Source organism: Plecotus auritus (genome assembly GCF_963455305.1).
Source record: "Plecotus auritus genome assembly, chromosome: 8".
In the NCBI taxonomy this organism is placed as follows: Eukaryota; Metazoa; Chordata; class Mammalia; order Chiroptera; family Vespertilionidae; genus Plecotus; species Plecotus auritus.
Genome location: NC_137782.1, coordinates 86,006,552 through 86,026,051, shown reverse-complemented (window position 1 = coordinate 86,026,051; position 19,500 = coordinate 86,006,552). Strand labels below are relative to the sequence as shown.

Sequence of the window (19,500 nt, the reverse complement as noted above, 5' to 3'; positions counted from 1 at the left end):
CAAAAGGAATTATATTTTTTCCTCCTCCCCCCCCCTTAAATGCTTTGTTAGTTTATAGGAATTCAGTGGATTTTTGTACATTGATTCTGTGTCCTGAAACTTTATTGTATTTGTTTATTGTTTCTAACCCTAACCCTAACCTCTCCAGGTAGAGTGATAGGGGACAAACAAGAGGCAGGTTGCCCAGTAAACAGGAACTCCAGTAACAAGGGCCCCTGCTCGTAACCAGGGCAATGGCTTTCTGAAAACTGCAATTTTCAGGAAACAGTATCAATTTGCTATAGACTAAGTGAAGCTATAGAATTCCCAAAGCAGTTAAAATCATTTTTTATTTTTGTTCATTTGAAGTAGCAGTGCCTTCTGAGAAGAACTCCAGACCAATATGTGCTGTGTTTGTTTCTATCATAATATAACCACGATTGTAGTCCCTGTTCAATTAGATAATCTTAAAAATTTATGCCAAATAGTCCAAATTTTGTCCCTTGGTAGAATGCTATAGTATTGGCACTCAACTTGGCAGTTTCCTATATGTACTGTCACTCTGAATAGTCCCTCCCACACTGACCACTGACTTTGAGCTTGGCCATGTGACTTCCTTTGGCCAATAAGACAACAACACGTGTAACATAAGCAAAAACTTGAAAAGCCCTTACACACTGGGACTCACCCATTTTGTGGCTCTTAGAATCCCTGCCATGGCTTCCATGTGATGAAGTGGCCTGCTAGATGATGAGAGACATGGGGTCCAGTCAACTGTCACCTCAGCCAATGGCCAGCCAGCATTCTCAAGCATGGCTGCCTAGATAAGCAGCAGCTAACACAGACCAAGGAGGGAACCCAGATGAGGCCAGCAGAGCAACAACTATTCAGCTGAGACCCACTCAAATTTTTGACCCTGAGAATCATGAGGTAAATAAGTAGTTGATGTTTTGTGTGATTTCTTATGCAGTTAATACTAACTATAATGTTAACTGCATCTTTATGATTTCATGGAATGGAAAAAAAAGAATAAACCTTAGAACAGTCACTGCATATATGATGACACTTCTAACCAGTCATTAGTGGTGGGGTTTTTTTTCCCCATTTGCAGAAACAGAATAAGGAGTGTCCTAGTTATACCTAGCTATACCAAAATTGCTGAAAAAATACCTTTGTTTTACAGAATTCCTAAAAGACTAAATAAACCACTTTGGGTGAGTCCCTGAAATTCTTCATGGGTGTGTGAATAGCACAACTGTGTTTTGATTTCTTCTCCTCAGAGCCTGGGGAAGGAACCATTTCTTCGTCTGGGTTTGCTACCTGGATGTCAACCAGAAAGTCTCAGTAGATGCCTAAGAAGCAGCTCAAGTTGTAAACAACTTGTTCCATTAATGTCATTGAGGCTACCCTTTCTGGCTAAGGTATAAATGCCAACATGCTCCATCTTACACTATAGTTAGAGGTCACTATAAAAATATTAATACACAGCAGGTACTGTTACTACAATAAATATTCCAGTTGCTGTATCATTAAAGGTAGATGGGTTAGCAGAGCTCACCTCCCCAGAAGCCTGTACCCCTATAAAAACCTTGTACCAACCAGGTAAAAAAGCTCATCACCCCAACCACCCACCTCCCAGCAGTATTTTAAAAGATTGTCTTTGAGTTGGTTTTGAATCTTTGTAGATTTCTAAAAATCACATCTGCTGGCTGAGGTCATTCTGTGAAAGTTATTGCAACAAATGAATTCGGTAACTGTTGAAAATGTGGATTAAGACACACTATGAAAAAACTGCATTTAAATATAAGTCATATTTATTTGCAAACTCAATCAGAAGCCCACGCAAGTGTTAAAGAAAGAGAAGTAAAATTCTTTTGAATTTAGTTCATTATGAAGCCACAGGATGAATGTTAACTGAGGACTAATACTATTGTGCTAATCACCTGTTCATCTCCACTGCCCTTGGCCTACTGTACCTATTCAAGGATATGGATATGAAACATATGGGTATAACAAGTGACAAAGGAATGATGGAGACATTCAGGAAATTCTTTTACATTTTCTATTCCAAACTTTTTACTGCTGGTGGATATTATATATTGAAGCTGATTTTCCCAAAACTTGTAGTAAAACTAAAAATCCTTTGTTGGCCAACTTGGCCACTTAGGGGACTGGAAACATCTATGTACAAGAGAGGTCTGTGGATGTATGTTTTTTGGCTAATGCCTTCACCTTCATAAGTAACACACAGACACAGCCAACAGTGTGGTGATAGCCAGAGGGATAGGGCTGGGGGGGCTAGGTGGAGGTAGACAAAAGTGGGGGGAGTGGGGATGAAGAGAGACTTTGCTTGGCATGATAGGTGCATGATGCAGTGTGCAGATAATGTTTTATTGAGTTGTACACTTGAAACCTGTATGGTTTTGTGAACCAATGTCAATCCAATAAATTCAATTTTTTTTAAAAAAAGAAAGAGGCTTAACTCCTTCCTTCCCATCATCTCCAAACCAAGGCCTATTTCACTTTTAAAATATTCAGTTTAGTGCTGTCCTGAATCTCTCTTTCACCATCCCTGACAATAGGCCCCCAACAGGCTCTGTGCCTCCAGTGTAACTAGCCCCAAGCCCCCTCCTGTCTCAACTCCATCTCCGCTACACACCTGTCCCACTCTGCAGCCAGAAGAGCTTCCAAAAATACGGATCTGACCATGGTCCTGCTGCCTGAAACCCCTCAGTGGTTCCCTACTCCCAGTAGCCATCAGGGTGTCCAGCAGCCTGAACAGGCCTGAGGCTATAGGTGGGCCTGAACAGGCCTGAGGCTATAGATGGGCCAGGGTGCACAGCAGCACCCTGAACAGGCCTGAGGCTATAGATGGGCCTGGGCTTTCTTCCCACACCCCACCTCTCCATAGGGCTCTTTCTTGACACTATTACTTGTCCATCCTTCCTATCTTGTAGTTACCCACCTAAAATCCAGCCTCCCTTAGAAGCCTGGTAAGGCCCTCAGTGATGGGACCCTACTTCTTTTAGGTCCTGTCTCCAAGACCTCACCATGATCCATATGTTTTTTCAATTCTAACTAGTTAGCGTTCCCTGCAGATCTAGGTTGGATGCCTCCAGGCTTCATCTGCTCACATGTCTTTTTGAACTGAAATTCTCCCACCACCTCCCCACAGCCCTTCTTGGTTCTCCTCCTCAAGATGCAGTGCAGGAGCCCCATCCCCTCCCCTAGATGCTCTCAGGGCAGACTGGGAAGTCTATTACAACTCTCTGTTATGATGAAATTGCATTTTTGTATCTGCTTCCTAAACTGTATGCAGGTAAGCAGCATTTCTACTTTTGCTTTCAGCAAAAAAACCTCAGACCTTAACAGAGTGGACACTTAACAGAGGCTTTTGAATGGAAGCCATAGCCCTCTCCCAACTTTCTCAAAACTCTAGCATTGCCAGAGCTCACACCCTTCTCTTCCCCTTAACAGGTGTCATCAAATGCTGTGAAGGTCTCCTTGTACAGCCTTTCCCACTTGAACAACTTCTCTCCACAGCCTGTCCTAAAAGGTAAGATTTCCTTCTTTTTTAAGGCTGAGTAGCATTCCATTGTGTAACTATACCACAGCGTTTTTATCCACTCATCTACTGATGGGCACTTGGGCTGCTTCCAAACATTGACTATTGTAAATAACACTGCAATGAACATGGGGTACATGTAGTCTTTTGAATTAGGGTTTCGAGTTTTTGGGATATATTCCCAGAAGTGGAATTGCTAAGTCATAAGGCAGTTCCATTTCTAATTTTTTTAGGTCTCTCCATACTGTTTTCCACAGTGGCTGCACCAATCTGCAATCTCATCAATAGTGCATGAGGGTTCCCCTTTCTCCACATCCTCAGCAGCACTTGTTGTTTGTTAATTTATTGATGATAGCCATACTGACAAGCTTGAGGTGATATCTCATTGTGTGTGTGGTTTTTTTAATTCTTACCTGGGGATATTTTTCCATTGATTTTTAGAGGGAATGAAGGAGATGGGGGAGGAGGAGAGAGAGAGCAAGAAACATCAATGTGAGAGAGACCCATCAATTGGTTGCCTCCTGCACATGCCCTAACTCAGGCTGGGGATGTAGTCTGCAACTGAGGTACATTCCCTTGACCAGGAATCGAACCTGTGACCCTTCAGGCCACAGTCCAACACTCTAACCACTGAGCTAAACCAGCCAGGGCTCATTGTGGTTTTAATTTGCATTTCTCTGATAATTAGTGACCTTGAACATTTTGTCTATTGGCCATCTGTATGTCCTTTTTGGAGAAGTGTCTATTCTGGTCCTTTGCCCATTTTTAAATTAGATTGTTTGTTTTCCTGGTGTTGAGTTGTATAAGTTCTTTATATATTTTGGAAATTAATGTATCATTGGCAAATATGTTCTCCCATACAATTTGTTTCCCTTTCATCTTGTTGATGGTTTCCTTTGCTGTCCAAAAACTTTTTAGTTTGATGTAGTCCCATTTACTTTTTCTTTTGTTTCCCTTGCCGGAGGTCATATATCAGAAAAAATATTGCTATGAGAAATATCCAAGATTTTTTCATTTATATGTGGAATCTAATGTACAAAATAAACTAACAAAGTAAAGACAGATCCGTGGATGCAGAGAACAGTATGGTGATTGCCAGAGGGAAAGGGCAGTGGGGGAGGTAGAGGAAAGTAAAGGGAGTGAAAATAGTGATGGAAAGAGACTTGACTTGGGGGGTAAACACACAATACAATATACAGATGATGTATTATAGAACTGTGTACCTGAAACCTGTATGATTTTTTAACCAATGTCATGTAATAAATGCAATTAAAAAAGAAGAACATCTCTCTCCAGCTGCTTCTTTCACCTCCAATCCTGACAATTCTGGTCTCATTGACCCATCAATTCCTCGTTATTTCATTGGCCTTCTACCTAGTCCGGGGCCCCATGAGTGTGGGTCTGATTCTACTCCAAAGCTCCTCCTTCATGATCTCTCCAGCCTCCACCAGAAAACCTGGCTGCTCTTTCTTTGCCACTCACGTCCTGGAGGAATATCCGCTATCTTCAAGGCAGTGAAATTACTTCCTTAAGCTTGGGTTTCTGCCTCTTAATTGACAAATGTAAGGCTTTTGTTCAGATCTGTGAACAAAAGAACCTCCCACTTGGTGCTTCATCGAAGGAGAAGGGACGAGCTAAACTGGAGGCTGTTGTGCATGTCACACCACATCACTGTGCATGTTTCTAAGAATGGAATCCAACCCCCTTTACCTGCTCTCCAGTCTAATGAAGAAGTGACTCTTTCAATAATTTAACTTCCCTTCTCTTAAGCCTACCAATTCTACTACTTCTTCCAGCAAGTTTTAGCTCTACCAAGATCCTTTAGTAGAAACTTTGGCATGCCAAATTAAGGAAACCACGCACATGTGGCAGCAAAAAATACTTCCCAAATTGTCACCACACATGCATTTCTAGCCGTTTGCCACCCTAGCACCTTGTTTACTTTGCCAATGACCCCTCTTTCCTGTGGGTGGGGTGTTAGTGGGAGTCCCCAAGTGACCTGCTGGTGCTGCCAACCTTTAAATCCACCTGTAGCCCCATTGCCACAGCTATTACCTTAGGGCATTTCTGATGACAATTCCTGCTGAAGCCCTCACTGGGTCTTGGTCATTTAGTTTCTCTCCACTCATCCCAGTTTCCACAAATACTGACGTGTTTAAGGGGCACCCAAAATGTTTCAATTTCTCTGCATTTTATCACACTAGTTTCATTCCCTAATTTTTGCCAGGCACTCGTGGGTTCCCACCAAATCACCACATCCCATTCCCATCTGACCTCCAGATCCTGAAATTCCTCTTCCTCCTCCACATCATAGGAGAGGGTGTGGATTTTGATGTCATCAGCTGAAAGGTCAATGAACTTCCCATCTGGGTACTCCAGACTCTCTTTGGTGGGTGACCGGTCCTCAATGAAGGTGGTTTCGCAGCAGTCGGTAGCCACGCCATCCCCCCAGGAGCGCAGCATGCCCTCGGAGTAGAGGATGATGTTAGGGTGGTAGTGGGATTCCACTGACTGCTGCAGGGTGTTGGGGTCCAGCAGCTGCTGGACGGGCTCACTCCTGCCGCTGTCCAGGGTGGCTGCTGCCGCACTGCCCAGCAGCCGGCAGTTCTGGTACTGGGGTGCTGGGTAAACAGACACTAGGCCATCTCTGCTCTCAGCCATGAAGTTTCTGGTGTTAATTAAGCCATTCCTCTTGCCAGCATCGTTGATCTTGCTGTGCATCAGCATATTCTTCTGTTCAATGATGCCATCCATGGTGCTCTGCCTGCCCAGCTGGGTGTCGGGCTGTGGCTGCAGGGCTGGGCTTCAGGGTTACACTTGCCTCATGGAACTCATGTCTCCTGGAGGAGAAGAAAACAGATGAGACAAAGAAATCACACCTGAAAAAGAGCTAATCACCCAGACCCTTGTTCTCTGAGGTATACTAGTCAGCCAGTACGCACCATAGCTAGGAGAGGGAGATGAGAGTCCAGCCCTACCGAATCTGCCAGTTTTATATTTTTAAGATTCTTTAATTGACTTTTTTTAGAGAGAGAGAAAGGGAGAGGGAGAGAAAAACATTGATGTGAAAGCGAAGCACCGATTAGCAGCCTTCTGCATGCCCCCAGCTGCCTCCTGCATACCGCCTACTAGGGATTGAGCCCGGAACCCAGGCATGTGCCCTGACTGAGAATCGAACCAGAAACTTTTCAGTCCACTGGACAAGGCCCAACCAACTGAGCTACATGGGCCAGGGCAACTAATCCACCAATTTTAAAAAGGCTTTATCAGAGCAGCCGGCCAGAGTAAAGCAGAAACTGATTATCTGCATCTCTATAAAGCCTGTTTCCAAAAAGGACTCTGCAGAAATTGGAATCACTGCAGCTCTAGAGAAACCTGTGATGGGCAGCACTCATCCTGAGTCTCACAGGTAAACCCAGTCACATTAGCATCAGAAGGCTGTAAGTCTGTAATAGAGCTAGAGTCTTCCAAATCCATGGCTACTCATTCCAGCAAAAAACACACACCCAAAGAAGAAAGCGTTTAGAATAACGTCCCACACAGATTTAGAAAATAAATGACAAGACCATACCATTGTACTATAGATGGACAAAATTCCCCAATGGAGGAAATACATGTATATTCTGAGGTAGATATTAGAATTAGCTCAACACACATACCTACTGGCATTCCAGCATAGTCCCGGGAATCAGCCTAGAAATTTCTTTGCCTTAATGGTGCTCAACTGAGAGAAATATCTACATATTAGGGACATAATTAAGAAGTTCTCCAAATTGTTTCTCCCTAGATTGTGTTTCTTTCTAGGGTTTCAAATGTTAAAAAAAAAAAAAAAGATAGACAAGCTTGAGCAGAGCTAATGAATGAATTTCCTCAGGTTTTTCATCTTTGCAAGTTAACTATTATTCAGGAAAATATTCTTTCTTGGGGGCTTTGAGTGCTCTGGCTTTCTATGAGATTCAAGCACTTTCTTATATTTTAACTATTTTACTTGGTGGTGGTTATCGGAATTTACAATTTCAGACTGACTAAAGGAGAAGAGATAGAGAGGACACCTTGGTGACTAACTGGGAAATAATATTTTAATAGAGTTGACAAATGACTAGTCAAACTAGAGTATATGCGCTGAGAGATTGGTCCTATTATTAATGTTACACTGTGTCAAACTTAAGAGAGGTCAGAAACATACTTTGATCTCTGCTTATACAGCACAGAGTAGTTTGCTCAAATTTAAGTATTTGAACAAGATGTCGTGAGCATCTGCAACAAGCAAGGCACACCATGTGTTTGAGCATCACCTCTGTGCCTGATCATCTTCCAAGCTAGCATCATATGCTTATTGAGGTATTTCTGGTCCAAACACTACACTTCTTCAACCTTCCTCCTTCCACAGAGAAGCCACAGGATTGATCTCAATGCCGGGCCCCTCATCTGGTTTGTGATCTACATGATGTACTATCAAGACTAGAATAACTTTCTTGAAGTCAGTTCATTCTCAGACTCAGCTCCTTCCACTCAGATCCACTGTAAGCATCTTACAAAAGATACTTGGTTCAAATCTCACCTCCTCAATGAAACCGCATGCTCTTGCTCAGCCAGAGCAACCTCTTCCTTTTCTGTGCTATGCTTCTCTTATAGTTCCTGTTGCATCCTTCTCTGCCAACATGGCATCTACTAATGTCAGCATCCTCCTCCAGCTCCTGTTCCTGTCCAGGAGCTCCGTAAAACCAAAGAACCAGTGTAACCTTTTCCCATTCTAGTGCCTGTTATGCAGCAGGCACTCAGTGAAAGTGTGTTGAAATAAACAGTATCATCTTATGTGATACCCATAATCCCTACTTAGTGATCTCCTTGCACTGCACAGCCCCAGATGTGAAAGGCAGGCACAGCTTAGGTCTCCCTATAGTTGGCTGCCCAAAGTGCTCAGTGAGAACTGGCAGCATCAGCACCCCCTGGAAGCTTGATAGAAATGTAGGATCCTGAACACCACCTGGAACCACTGAACCAGAACCTGCATTTTAACATGAGAACAAGTATTCATCTTCACATTAAAGTCGAAGGGCACCATGCTAGGGTGGAGAGAGCAAGTTTGGCCTGTTGGACAAGTTGGCTCAAATTTACAATAGATTATTTACTATATTTTTAAAGTATTAAACATATCAAACAATTGCATTCTTAAATAAATATTTTTTTCTTGAAGTGAAGTTTTCCAACTTTGAGTATTATAAATTACTAGTAGCCCTGCGCACGAATCCGTGAGTGAGTAGCTTGCTGCCGCTTGCCTCAGCTGGCCACCCGCCCACCACTGCTGGTAGCTCTCCACTGCTGGTAGCTCACTGCCCCACCCTCCTGTAGCTCTCCAGCATTCGTAGATTTGTGATGTTATGGCATAACGGATAATTAGCATATTTCTCTCTTATTATATAGGATGATTACATTTGCAGAAAAGGGGCTGGAATTAGTGGGATTTTATTTTTGTCCCTGCATCATGCTTCAGTATCTCTTTTAGCACACACTGGCTTGTCATATATAGACTTCAACTTCATGATTCCTCTTAACCCAATTCTTCTGTTTCCTTCTATGCACTCCTTCCTAATAAGCCTTTCTTCAAGCTCCAGCTTAGCAGTTCAGAGATACAGTGGAGAATGCCCCCAGTGCTGCCACCGGCTGGGTCATCTACCAGCCCCCTCACCATTGCCCTCTGGGCCATACCCAGCAACTGTGTTGTTCTTCTAAGGCTCTTCACAACAGCTATATAATCATATAATATGATTGGTTATACTATATGACAAATAACACTTTGTTTATTTTGTATTTTTCCTCTCAGCCCTTGGTACTCTGAACCAGTGGCTGCGAGGAGGAAAACCTCCCCCTGATCCTTTATTTCTGCTTGAACAGCTTCTGCTCTGTCTATCTAGGCTGCTGCCTTCTGTTGGCAAAACTCTTTCTAGGCTGCAATCACAGCTAAGCTCCTGATTTCACCCTCTGGGTGTGGCTTTGGCGTCTGTTTGTGTGAGTCTGGCAGAGGAAGCTGACTGAGTGCATCACCAGCCAATCACACTCTACCTGATGCTTTCCCAATGCTGGCAGTGGGGAGAGGAGAGAGGTGAAAAGGGGCCTCCTTGTCCCTGAGTGTGACCCCCCCCCATTACTTCTTCTTCTCTTGTTCTTGCTCTCTGTACCACTGCTCAAGGAACCCTCCTGTCCACAAGTTTGGGTGTAAATCGGACAGGTGCCTTGCAATAATAAGCTATCGATAAATACATATTTACATAGTCTCTATCAGAAACTGACTATGAATGGGGAAAAAAAAGGACAGAAACTAGGTATGCAACATCTGCACACATATTTTACAGAAACACGTTTTTCTTTACTTTGAGAAATATATATATGGCACTACACTGAGAGTCAGGAAACCAGGGATTTAGCCTTAGTTTTGCTACTGCATGTCTGTAAGATCTTGGAAAAGTTGTTTATGAAAATGAAATTATTTTTTAAAAATATGTTTTTATTGATTTTGGGGAGGAAGGGAGAGGGAGAGAGAGAAACATCAATGATGAGAGAGAATCATTGATTGGCTGCCTCCTGCATGCCCCACACTGGGTGAAAATGGAATTATTAATAAAGCATTTGAGCAAGAGTTTTAAGATCCTTGCAGCTCTGTGATTGCTAGGTCTTAGGCACAAGTTTTTAGGTTTTATGGACTTAAGATATCGCTTTCACTACAGGGTGGTGAAAATCTCACATTGTTCACAATAGGCTAGGTTTCAGTTCAATAAAATGTGTATTTATCAATAGTTTATTAGTGCAAGGCACTATGCTAGATGCTTCCTGGAAATAATAAGGTGAGTTCCTAATATTAAAAGTTGAATCAATGAAAAAAAGCAATATTAAACCACTGTAATAGTAGTTAAACAAGAACGTATCACAAAGACATGCCAACCTGAAACTGAAATCTAGTATTTCAAAATAAGCTAAAAGAAATTGAAAAAAAATGTAAAAACTGGGAGGAAACAACATAAATCAGAATCGGGAAAGAATCAGAAGCAATGTAATTTGTGAACAGAATTCAGGAATTAGAAAAAAAAGAGAAAGTAATTTCAGAAATCAATGCTAGACCAGGAAGGACAGAAGAGTGAAAAAATACAGTGGATTATACCTTAAAATAAGTAGCACATGGAAAATAGAAAGAGCTGTCTTAAATTTCTAAAAATGATACTTAAGTTCATTTGAAATTCTAGAGTAGACAAAAGTGTTGTGATGTGAAAGCCATCAAAATACTGACTCAAGTGAGAAGGACTATTTTGTGGGAAGAGCAAGAAGGAACTTTCCGTGATGCAGATACTCTTTATCTTGGGAGAATAGATGTTATGTAGACGTATGCATTTACCCAAACTAATCAAATTCTAACACTAAATATGTATGTATTTAGAGTGCTAAAATATTTTGAAAAAAGTGATAAATATAGAATAGACAAAGAAAGCACAATTTTATCTAATAAAAGAGTGATATGCAAATTAACCATCACTCCACTACAACCACAAGCCACGCCCACCAGCTACGTCCACCAGCCAATCAGGAGGGAATATGCAAATAAACCCAACCAAGATGGCTATGGCCACAGAGAGCAGGAGGGAGGCTTGGGTTTCCCTGGCAATGGAGGAAGCCAAGCTTTCCGCCTGCCCTTGCCAGCCCAGGCCTCCACTCAATGCTACAAAGTTTCAATTATAGAAGATAAATAAAGCCCAACAGAAATGGCAGCAGCCACGGAGCTGGAGAGAGCAGGAGGCTAGGGTTGCCCCTGGTGATGGAGGAAGCCAAGCTTTCTGCACACCCTGGCTGGCCCCGGCCTCTGCTTAAGGCTACAAAGTTTCAATTATAGAAGATACATAAATCCCCCCAAAAAATGGCTGCCGCCACGGAGCAAGCAGAAGGCTCAGCTCCACTCCAGGCTACAAAGTTTCAATTGTAGAAGATAAATAAATCCCAAATACCAGGGCCTCTGCTTGGGTCACCGGGGGGCATGGCCAGCCTGCAAACCACGACAGGCCCCTCGCCCAGGCTGCCCCACACCCCAAGGGAACCCCCACCCTGATCCGGGACACCCTTCAGGGCAAACCAGCTGGCCCCCACCCGTGCACCAGGCCTCTATCCTATCTAATAAAAGAGTAATATGCAGATTGACCATCACTCCAACACACAAGATGGTTGCCCCCGTGTGGTCAAAGATCCTGCCCCCATGTAAACACAGATGGCCACCACAAGATGGCCAGCAAGGGAGGGCAGTTGGGAGAAACCAGGCCTGCAAGGGAGGGCAGTTGTGGGCAATCAGGCCAGCAGGGGAGGGCAGTTGGGAGGGACAAAGCCAGCAGAGGAGGGAAGCTGGGGGGTGACTGGGTCTGCAGGGAAGGGCAGTTGCGGGGGGACCCAGACCTGCAGGGGAGAGCAGCTGGGGGGTACCAGGCTTGCAGCGGAGGGCAGTTAGGGGTGACCAGGACTGCAGAGGAGGGAAGTTTGGGGTGACTGGGTCTGCAGGGAAGGGCAGTTGGGGGGGACCCAGGCCTGCAGGGGAGGGGAGCTGGGGGGTACCAGGCTTGCAGCGGAGGGCAGTTAGGGGTGACCAGGCCTGCAGAGGAAGGCAGTTAGGGGCAAACAGGCTGGCGGGGGAGCAGTTAGGCATCAATCAGGCTGGCAGGGGAGTGGTTAGGGGGTGATCAGGCTGGCAGGCAGAGGCAGTTAGGGCAATCAGGAAGGCAAGCAGGTGAGCAGTTGGGAGCCAGCAGTCCTGGATTGTGAGAGGGATGTCCAACTGCCCTCGAGGGGTCCCAGATTGGAGAGGGTGCAGGCTGGGCTGAGGGACACCCCCCCCCCCGTGCACGAATTTTGTGCACTGGGCCTCTAGTATGCACATAAAAGGAGAACTTAGAGAATAAAATAACTAATGGATAAGAACAAGTACTAAAACTATGATTTCTATAAAGCTTCCTGGATATTCATGGTGAAAGGGTACAATAATTACTTGGAAAAACTGACTCAGTATTACCAACCAAAATATCAATTATAGTACATCACTAAACTTTAAAGAAAAACAAACTTCCCTGCAGACCCAGCAGCAGAGTGAAATCATATGGTATTTGTCTTTCTCTCTCTGGCTTATTTGACTTACCATAATACTCTCCAGATCCATCCATGATATCACAAAAGTTAATATTCCTTCTTTTTTATGACTGAGTAATATTCTATCATGTAGATATACCACAACTTTTTTTTAAAAAAAAAATATATTCCATTGATTTTTTACAGAGAGGAAGAGAGAGGGATAGAAAGCTAGAAACATCGACGAGAGAGAGACATCGATCAGCTGCCTCCTGCACGCCCCCCACTGGGGATGTGCCCGCAACCCAGGTACATGCCCTTGACCGGAATCGAACCCGGGACCCTGCAGTCCGCAGGCCGACGCTCTATCCACTGAGCCAAACCGGTTTCGGCTATACCACAACTTTTTAATCCACTTAGTACTGATGGACACTTGGACTGCTTCAAAATCTTGGCTATTGTAAATAATGCTGCAATGAACATAGAGGTATATATATTCTTTTGTATTAGTGTTTCAGGTTTCTTAGGATATATGCCCAGGAGAGGAATTGCTATGTCATAAGGCAGGTCCATTTTATTTTTTGAGAAAACTCCATCCTGTTTTCCACAGTAGCTTTACCAATCTGTATTCCCACCAACAGTGCGTGAGGTTGCCTTTTTCTCCACATTCTTGCCAGCACATGTTGATTGTTGATTTATTGATGATAGCCATTCTGACAGGTGTGAGGTGATATCTCATTGAGGTTTTAACTTGCATTTTTCTGATGATTAGTGATTTGGGGCATCTTTTGATATGTCCATTGGTCATCTGTATCTCCTCTTTGAAGAAGTGTCTATTCAGGTTCTCTGTACACTTTTTAATTGAATTATTTGTTTTTTTGGTTTTGAGTTGTATAAGTTTTTTATAAATTTTGAATATTAACCCCTTATCAGATGTATCACTGGCAAATATTTTCTTCCACTCAGTTAGCTGTCTTTTTGTTTCCTTGGTGATTTTTGCTATAAAAAAAACTTATTTTTTTATTTTGTTTCCCTTGTCCCAGAAAATATGTCAGAAAAAACAAACACAAAAACATTACTGAGAAAAATATCAGAGATTTTACAGCCAATGTTTTCTTCTAGAAGTTTTATGGTTTCAAGTCTTACATTTAAGTATTTAAATCATTTTAAGATTATTATTGTATATGGTGCAAAAGGGTGGTATAGTTTCATTTTTTGCATTATCACCAATTTTCCCAACAACATTTATTGTATACACATTATCCTATTGTATGTTCTTGCCTCTTTTGTCATATATATTGACCATATAGGTATAGGTTTATCTCTGGGCTTTCCATTCTGTTCCATTGATCTATGTGTCTGTTTTTTATGTTAGTACCATGCAGTTTTGATTACTATCGCCTTGTAGTATAATTTGATACCAGGTAGTGTGAAACCTCCAATTTTGTTCTTCTTTTTCAAGATTGCTGTGACTGTTAAAGCTATTTCTAAGAGTTTTTGGTAGAATTTTAAAGGTTCTTTATATATAGTATCATGCCATCTGCAAATAATGACAGTTTTATTTCTTCCTTTCCAATTTGGAAGTCTTTTATTTCTTATTTTCTAACTGTGGGTAGGACTTCCAGTACTATGTTGAATAAGAGTGGAGAAAGTGAACATCTTTGTCTTGTTCCTGATCTTAAGAGAAATGCTATAGTTTTCCCCAATGAGTTTGATGGTACCTGTGAGTTTGTCCTATATGGTCTTATGATGAGGTATGTTTTCTCTTCCCACTTTGCTGAAAGTTTTTATAAAAAATGGGTGTTATATTGTGTCAAATGCTTTTTCTGCATTTATTGATACAATCATATGATTTTTATCCTTCATTTTGTTTATGTGGTGTATCATGTTGATTGATTCACAAGTAATGAACCATCCTTGCATCCCAGGAATAAATTCCACTAATCATGGTGTAGATCTCTTTAATGTATAGCTGAATTTGTTTTACTAATATTCTGTTGAGGATTTTGCATCAGGGATATGGGCCTTTCATTTTCTTTCTTTTTAGTATGCTTATCTGGTTTGGAATAAAGACCTTGTAAAATGAAATTTGAAGTCTTTCTCTCCTCTTGAATTTTTTGGAATAGCTTGAGAAGGATAGCTTAATTTTTCTTCGAAACTTTGTGAAGCCACCCTACTAGCACTTTTGTTTATGGAAGTTTTTTTTTTTATTATTACTGATTCAATGTCATTGGTTGTAATCAATCTGTTCAGATTTTCTGTTTCTTCTTGATTTAGTTTTGAAAGATTATGTTTCTAGGAATTTATTTTTTCTAGATTGTCCAATTGTTTCACATATACTTGAACATTATATTTTCTTATACAGGCAGTCCTTGGGTTACGTCGGACTCGACGTACATCGTTTTGTGGTTATGTCACCATCTCCCATTTATGTATAATAAAAAAAAGTCCGTCATTTCAACATATGTACATATGTGCTTTATGTTTTTTATTATTTATTTACCACAAGTAAAGGTCAGGAATTATTATCTTTCTTTTAAAATTTTTTTACTGTTTCAATTCATTACTGCTGTGTATGTGCTCCATGTGAGTGATGTAGGTGCCTATGTAGGTGGGTTCTGACTTACGGCGAAAATCACGTTAGGTCGCGCTGTAGGAACAGATCTCCGATGTAACCTGAGGACCTACTGTACTCTTTTGAATTTCTGTGCTGCCAGTTGTTACTTCACATCTTTCATTTCTGATTTTCTTTATTTGAGCCATCCCTCTTTTTTTTTTCCTGATGAATCTGGGTAAAGATTTATCAATCTTGTTTATCTTTTCAAATAACTAGCTATTGGTATCACTGAACTTTGTATTATTGTTTTTTTTTTTTTAAATATATTTTATTGATTTTTACAGAGAGGAAGGGAGAGGGATAGAGAGTTAGAAACATCGATGAGAGAGAAACATCGATCAGCTGCCTCCTGCACACCTCCCACTGGGGATGTGCCCGCAACCAAGGTACATGCCCTTGACCGGAATCGAACCCGGGGCCCTTCAGTCCGCAGGCCGACGCTCTATCCACTGAGCCAAACCGGTTTGGCTGTATTATTGTTTAAAGACTATTTTATTTATTATATTTTTCCTTTTACTCACGTTGAGTTTTGTTTGTTGTTCTTCTAGTTCCTTTAAGTGTAAGGTTAAATTGTTTTTTGATAATTTTCTTTTTTTTAATTAAATTTATTGGGGTCACATTGGTTAATAGGACCACATAGGTTTCAGGTGTAGATTTCTATGTTAAAAGGTCTGTATATTGCACTGTGTGCCCACAACCCAAAGTCAAGTAATCTTCCATCACCATATATTAGGCCCCACCACCTTCCCTCTGGTAACCACCAAATTTCTGTTTGTGCCCATGAGTTTCAATTTAATTTCCCACATATGAGTGAAATCATATGGTTTCAGCTTTTTCTGACTTACTTATTTCACGTAGTATAATATTCTCAAGGTCCATCCATGTCACAAATAGCAGTATTTTGTCTTTTCTTATGGCTGAGTAATATTCCCCTGTGTATATGTGCCACATCTTCTTTATCCAATTCTCTATGGTAGGACACTTTTCGTAGCCACCAGGAATAATGCTGCAATGAACACAAGGGTGCATATATCTTTGCAAATACATGTTTTTGAGGTTTTGGGGTATATTGGGGTAATACTAGTTAATGAAATTATATAGGTTTCAAGTGTAAAATTCTATAATACATCACCTCTATATTGCATTGTGTGCCCACCAGCCAAAGTCAGATTATTTTCTGTCACCATATATTTGATCCCCTTTACCCTGTATTACCTCCCCCCATCAGCGTTCCCTTTGGTAACAACCATACTACTATCTGTGTCTATGAGTTGTTGTTTTTTCCTTGTTTGTCCATTTGTTGCTTTTAGTTTTCTCTACCACATATGAGTGAAATCATATGGTTCTTGACGTTTTCTGTGTGACTTATTTCACTTAGCATTATATTCCTAAGATCCATCTATGTTGTAACAAATGACAGTATTTCCTCTTTTCTTATGGCTGAGTCATATTACATTGTATATACTAATATGTATCACATCTTCTTTACCTAATCATTTGTTGAAGGACACTGTGGTTGTTTTTATGACTTGGACACTGTGAATAATGGTATAATAAGCAGAAGGGTGCATATATCTTTGTAAATAAATGTTTTTAAATTTTGGATAGATACCCAGTAGCAAGTTTGTTGGGTTATATGGTAACTCTATTCTTAATTTTTTCAGCAACCTCCATAGTCTTTTCCATAAAGGCTATACTAAGTTATGTTCCTACCAGCAGTGAATGAGGGTTCATTTTTTCCCACAGTCTCTCCAATGCTTATCTTTTCTTTCTTTCTTTCTTTCTCTCTTTCTTTCTCTCTTTCTTTCTCTCTTTCTTTCTTTCTTTCTTTCTTTCTTTCTTTCTTTCTTTCTTTCTTCTTTCTCTCTCTCTCTCTCTCTCTCTCTCTCTCTCTCTCTCTCTCTCTCTCTCTCTCTTCTTTCTTTCTTTCTAAATTCTTTATTGTTTAAAGTATTACATGTCTCCTTTTTCCGCATTGACATCCCCTGGCCATTCCCTCCCTGCCCCCCAGCACGTGCCCTCACCCCACTACTGTCTGTGTCCATGGGTTATGCTTATATGTATGAATACAAATCCTTTGGTTGCTTTTACCCTCCCTCCCCTGTCTTCCCTCTGAGGTTGGGTGGTCTGTTTGATGCTTCTGTGTCTCTGAATCTATTTTTGTTCATCAGTTTATGTTGTTCATTATATTCCACAGATGAGTGAGATCATGTGATATTTATCTTTCTCTGACTGGCTTATTCCACTTAGCATAATGCTCTCCAGGTCCATGCAGGCTGTTGCAAATGGTAAGCATTCCTTCTTTTAAATAAACTCAAAATGGATAAAGGACTTAAATATAAGAAGGAAAACCATAAAAATCTTAGAAGAATACATAGGCAACAAAGTATCGGACATATGTTGTAGCAATATCTTTACTGATAAAGCTTCTAGGACAGTGGAAACTAAGGAGAAAATAAACAAATGGGACTACATCAAAATAAAAAGCTTCTGCACAGCAAAAGAACTATCAACAAAACAACAAGAAAGCCCACTGCATGGGAGAACATATTTGCCAATGTTATATCTGACAAGGTTTTAATCTCCAAAATTTATAGGGAACTCATACAACTAAACAAAAGGAATATAAACGATCCAATCAAAAAATGGGCAAAGGCCCTAAATAGACACTTTTCAAAAGAGGACATACAGAAGGCCAAGAGACATGAAAACATGCTCAAAGTCACTAATCATCCGGGAGAGGCAAATCAAAGAGACAATGAGGTACCATCACACACTTGTCAGAAAGGCAACATCAACAAATCAATAAACAGCAAGTGCTGGCGAGGATATGGAGAGAAAGGAACCCTTGTGCACTGCTGGTGGGAATGCAGACTGGTGTAGCCACTGTGGAGAACAGTATGGAGTTGCCTCAAAAAATTAAAAATGGATCTCTAATACTTATTTCTTATCTTATATATCCTATATAATAAAAGAGTAATATGCAAATTAACCATCACTCTGCTACACCCACAAAGCCACGTCCACAAGACACACCCACCAGCCAATCAGGAGCGAATATGCAAATAAACCCAACCAAGATGGCTACGGCCACAGAGAGCAGGAGGGAGGCTTGGGTTTCCCCTGCAATGGAGGAAGCCAAGCTTTCCGCCTGCCCTTGCCGGCCTAGGCCTCCACTCAAGGCTACAAAGTTTCAATGATAGAAGATACATAAATCCAAACAGAAATGGCGGCAGCCACGGAGCTGGAAAGAGCAGGAGGCTAGGGTTGTCCCGGTGCCGGAGGAAGCCAAGCTTTCTGCACAACCCCCACGCAGGACTCCGCTTAAGGCTACAAAGTTTCAATTATAGAAGATACATAAATCCAAAAAAAAAAAATGGCTGCCGCCACGGAGCAAGCAGAAGGCTTGGCTCAGCTCCAGGCTACAAAGTTTCAATTGTAGAAGATAAATAAACCCCAGATACCAGGGCCTCTGCTTGGGTTGCCAGGGGGCATGGCCAGCCTGCAAACCACCACAGGCCACTCGCCCAGGCCGGCCCATGCCCCAAGGGAACCCCCACCCTGATCCGGGACACCCTTCAGGGCAAACCAGCTGGCCCCCACCTGTACACCAGGCTTCTATCCTATCTAATAAGAGTAATATGCAGATTGACCATCACTCCAACACACAAGATGGCTGCCCCCATGTGGTCAAAGATCCTGCCCCCATGTGGACACAAGATGGCCACCACAAGATGGCTAGCAAGGGAGGGTAGTTGGGAGGGACCAGGCCTGCAAAGGAGGGCAGTTGGGGGCGATCAAGCCTGCAGGGGAGGGCAGTTAGGGGTGACTAAGCCGGCAGAGGAGGGAAGTTGTGGGCAACCAGGCCTGCAGGAAAAGACAGTTGGGAGGGACCCAGGCCTGCAGGGGAGAGCAGTTGGGGGGAACCAGGCCTGCAGGGGAGGGCAGTTAGGGGCAAACAGGCTGGCAGGGGAGTGGTTAGGGGTGATCAGGCTGGCAGGCAGAAGTGGTTAGGAGCAATCAGGAAGGCAGGCAGGGGAGCAGTTGGGAGCCAGCAGTCCTGGATTGTGAGAGGGATGTCCGACTGCCTGTTTAGGCCCGATCCCACCGGGATCGAGCTTAAACGGACAGTCTGACATCCCTCAAAGGGTCCCAGATTGGAGAGGGTGCAGGCTGGGCTGAGTGACACCGCCCCCCCATGCACGAATTTCGTGCATCGGGCCTCTAGTATGAGGATAAACAACAG

At 42.2% G+C, this 19,500-nt stretch overlaps 1 protein-coding gene across 6 annotated transcripts in view; it reads right to left on the bottom strand.

Moving 5' to 3' along the window:
• SYNDIG1 (synapse differentiation inducing 1) overlaps window positions 1–19,500 on the bottom strand; it is a 158,448-nt gene that overhangs the window by 80,487 nt on the left and 58,461 nt on the right. For 5 of the 6 annotated variants that reach the window (XM_080683899.1, XM_080683900.1, XM_080683898.1 and 2 more), the window contains exon 2: window positions 5,819–6,384. In XM_080683899.1, the coding sequence (XP_080540025.1) occupies window positions 5,819–6,298 (480 nt within the window). In that variant the 5' untranslated portion in view covers window positions 6,299–6,384. Of the gene's footprint in view, window positions 1–5,818; window positions 6,385–16,099; window positions 16,261–19,500 lie in introns of all 6 variants that reach the window. The other variant, XM_080683901.1, reaches the window with a different exon arrangement.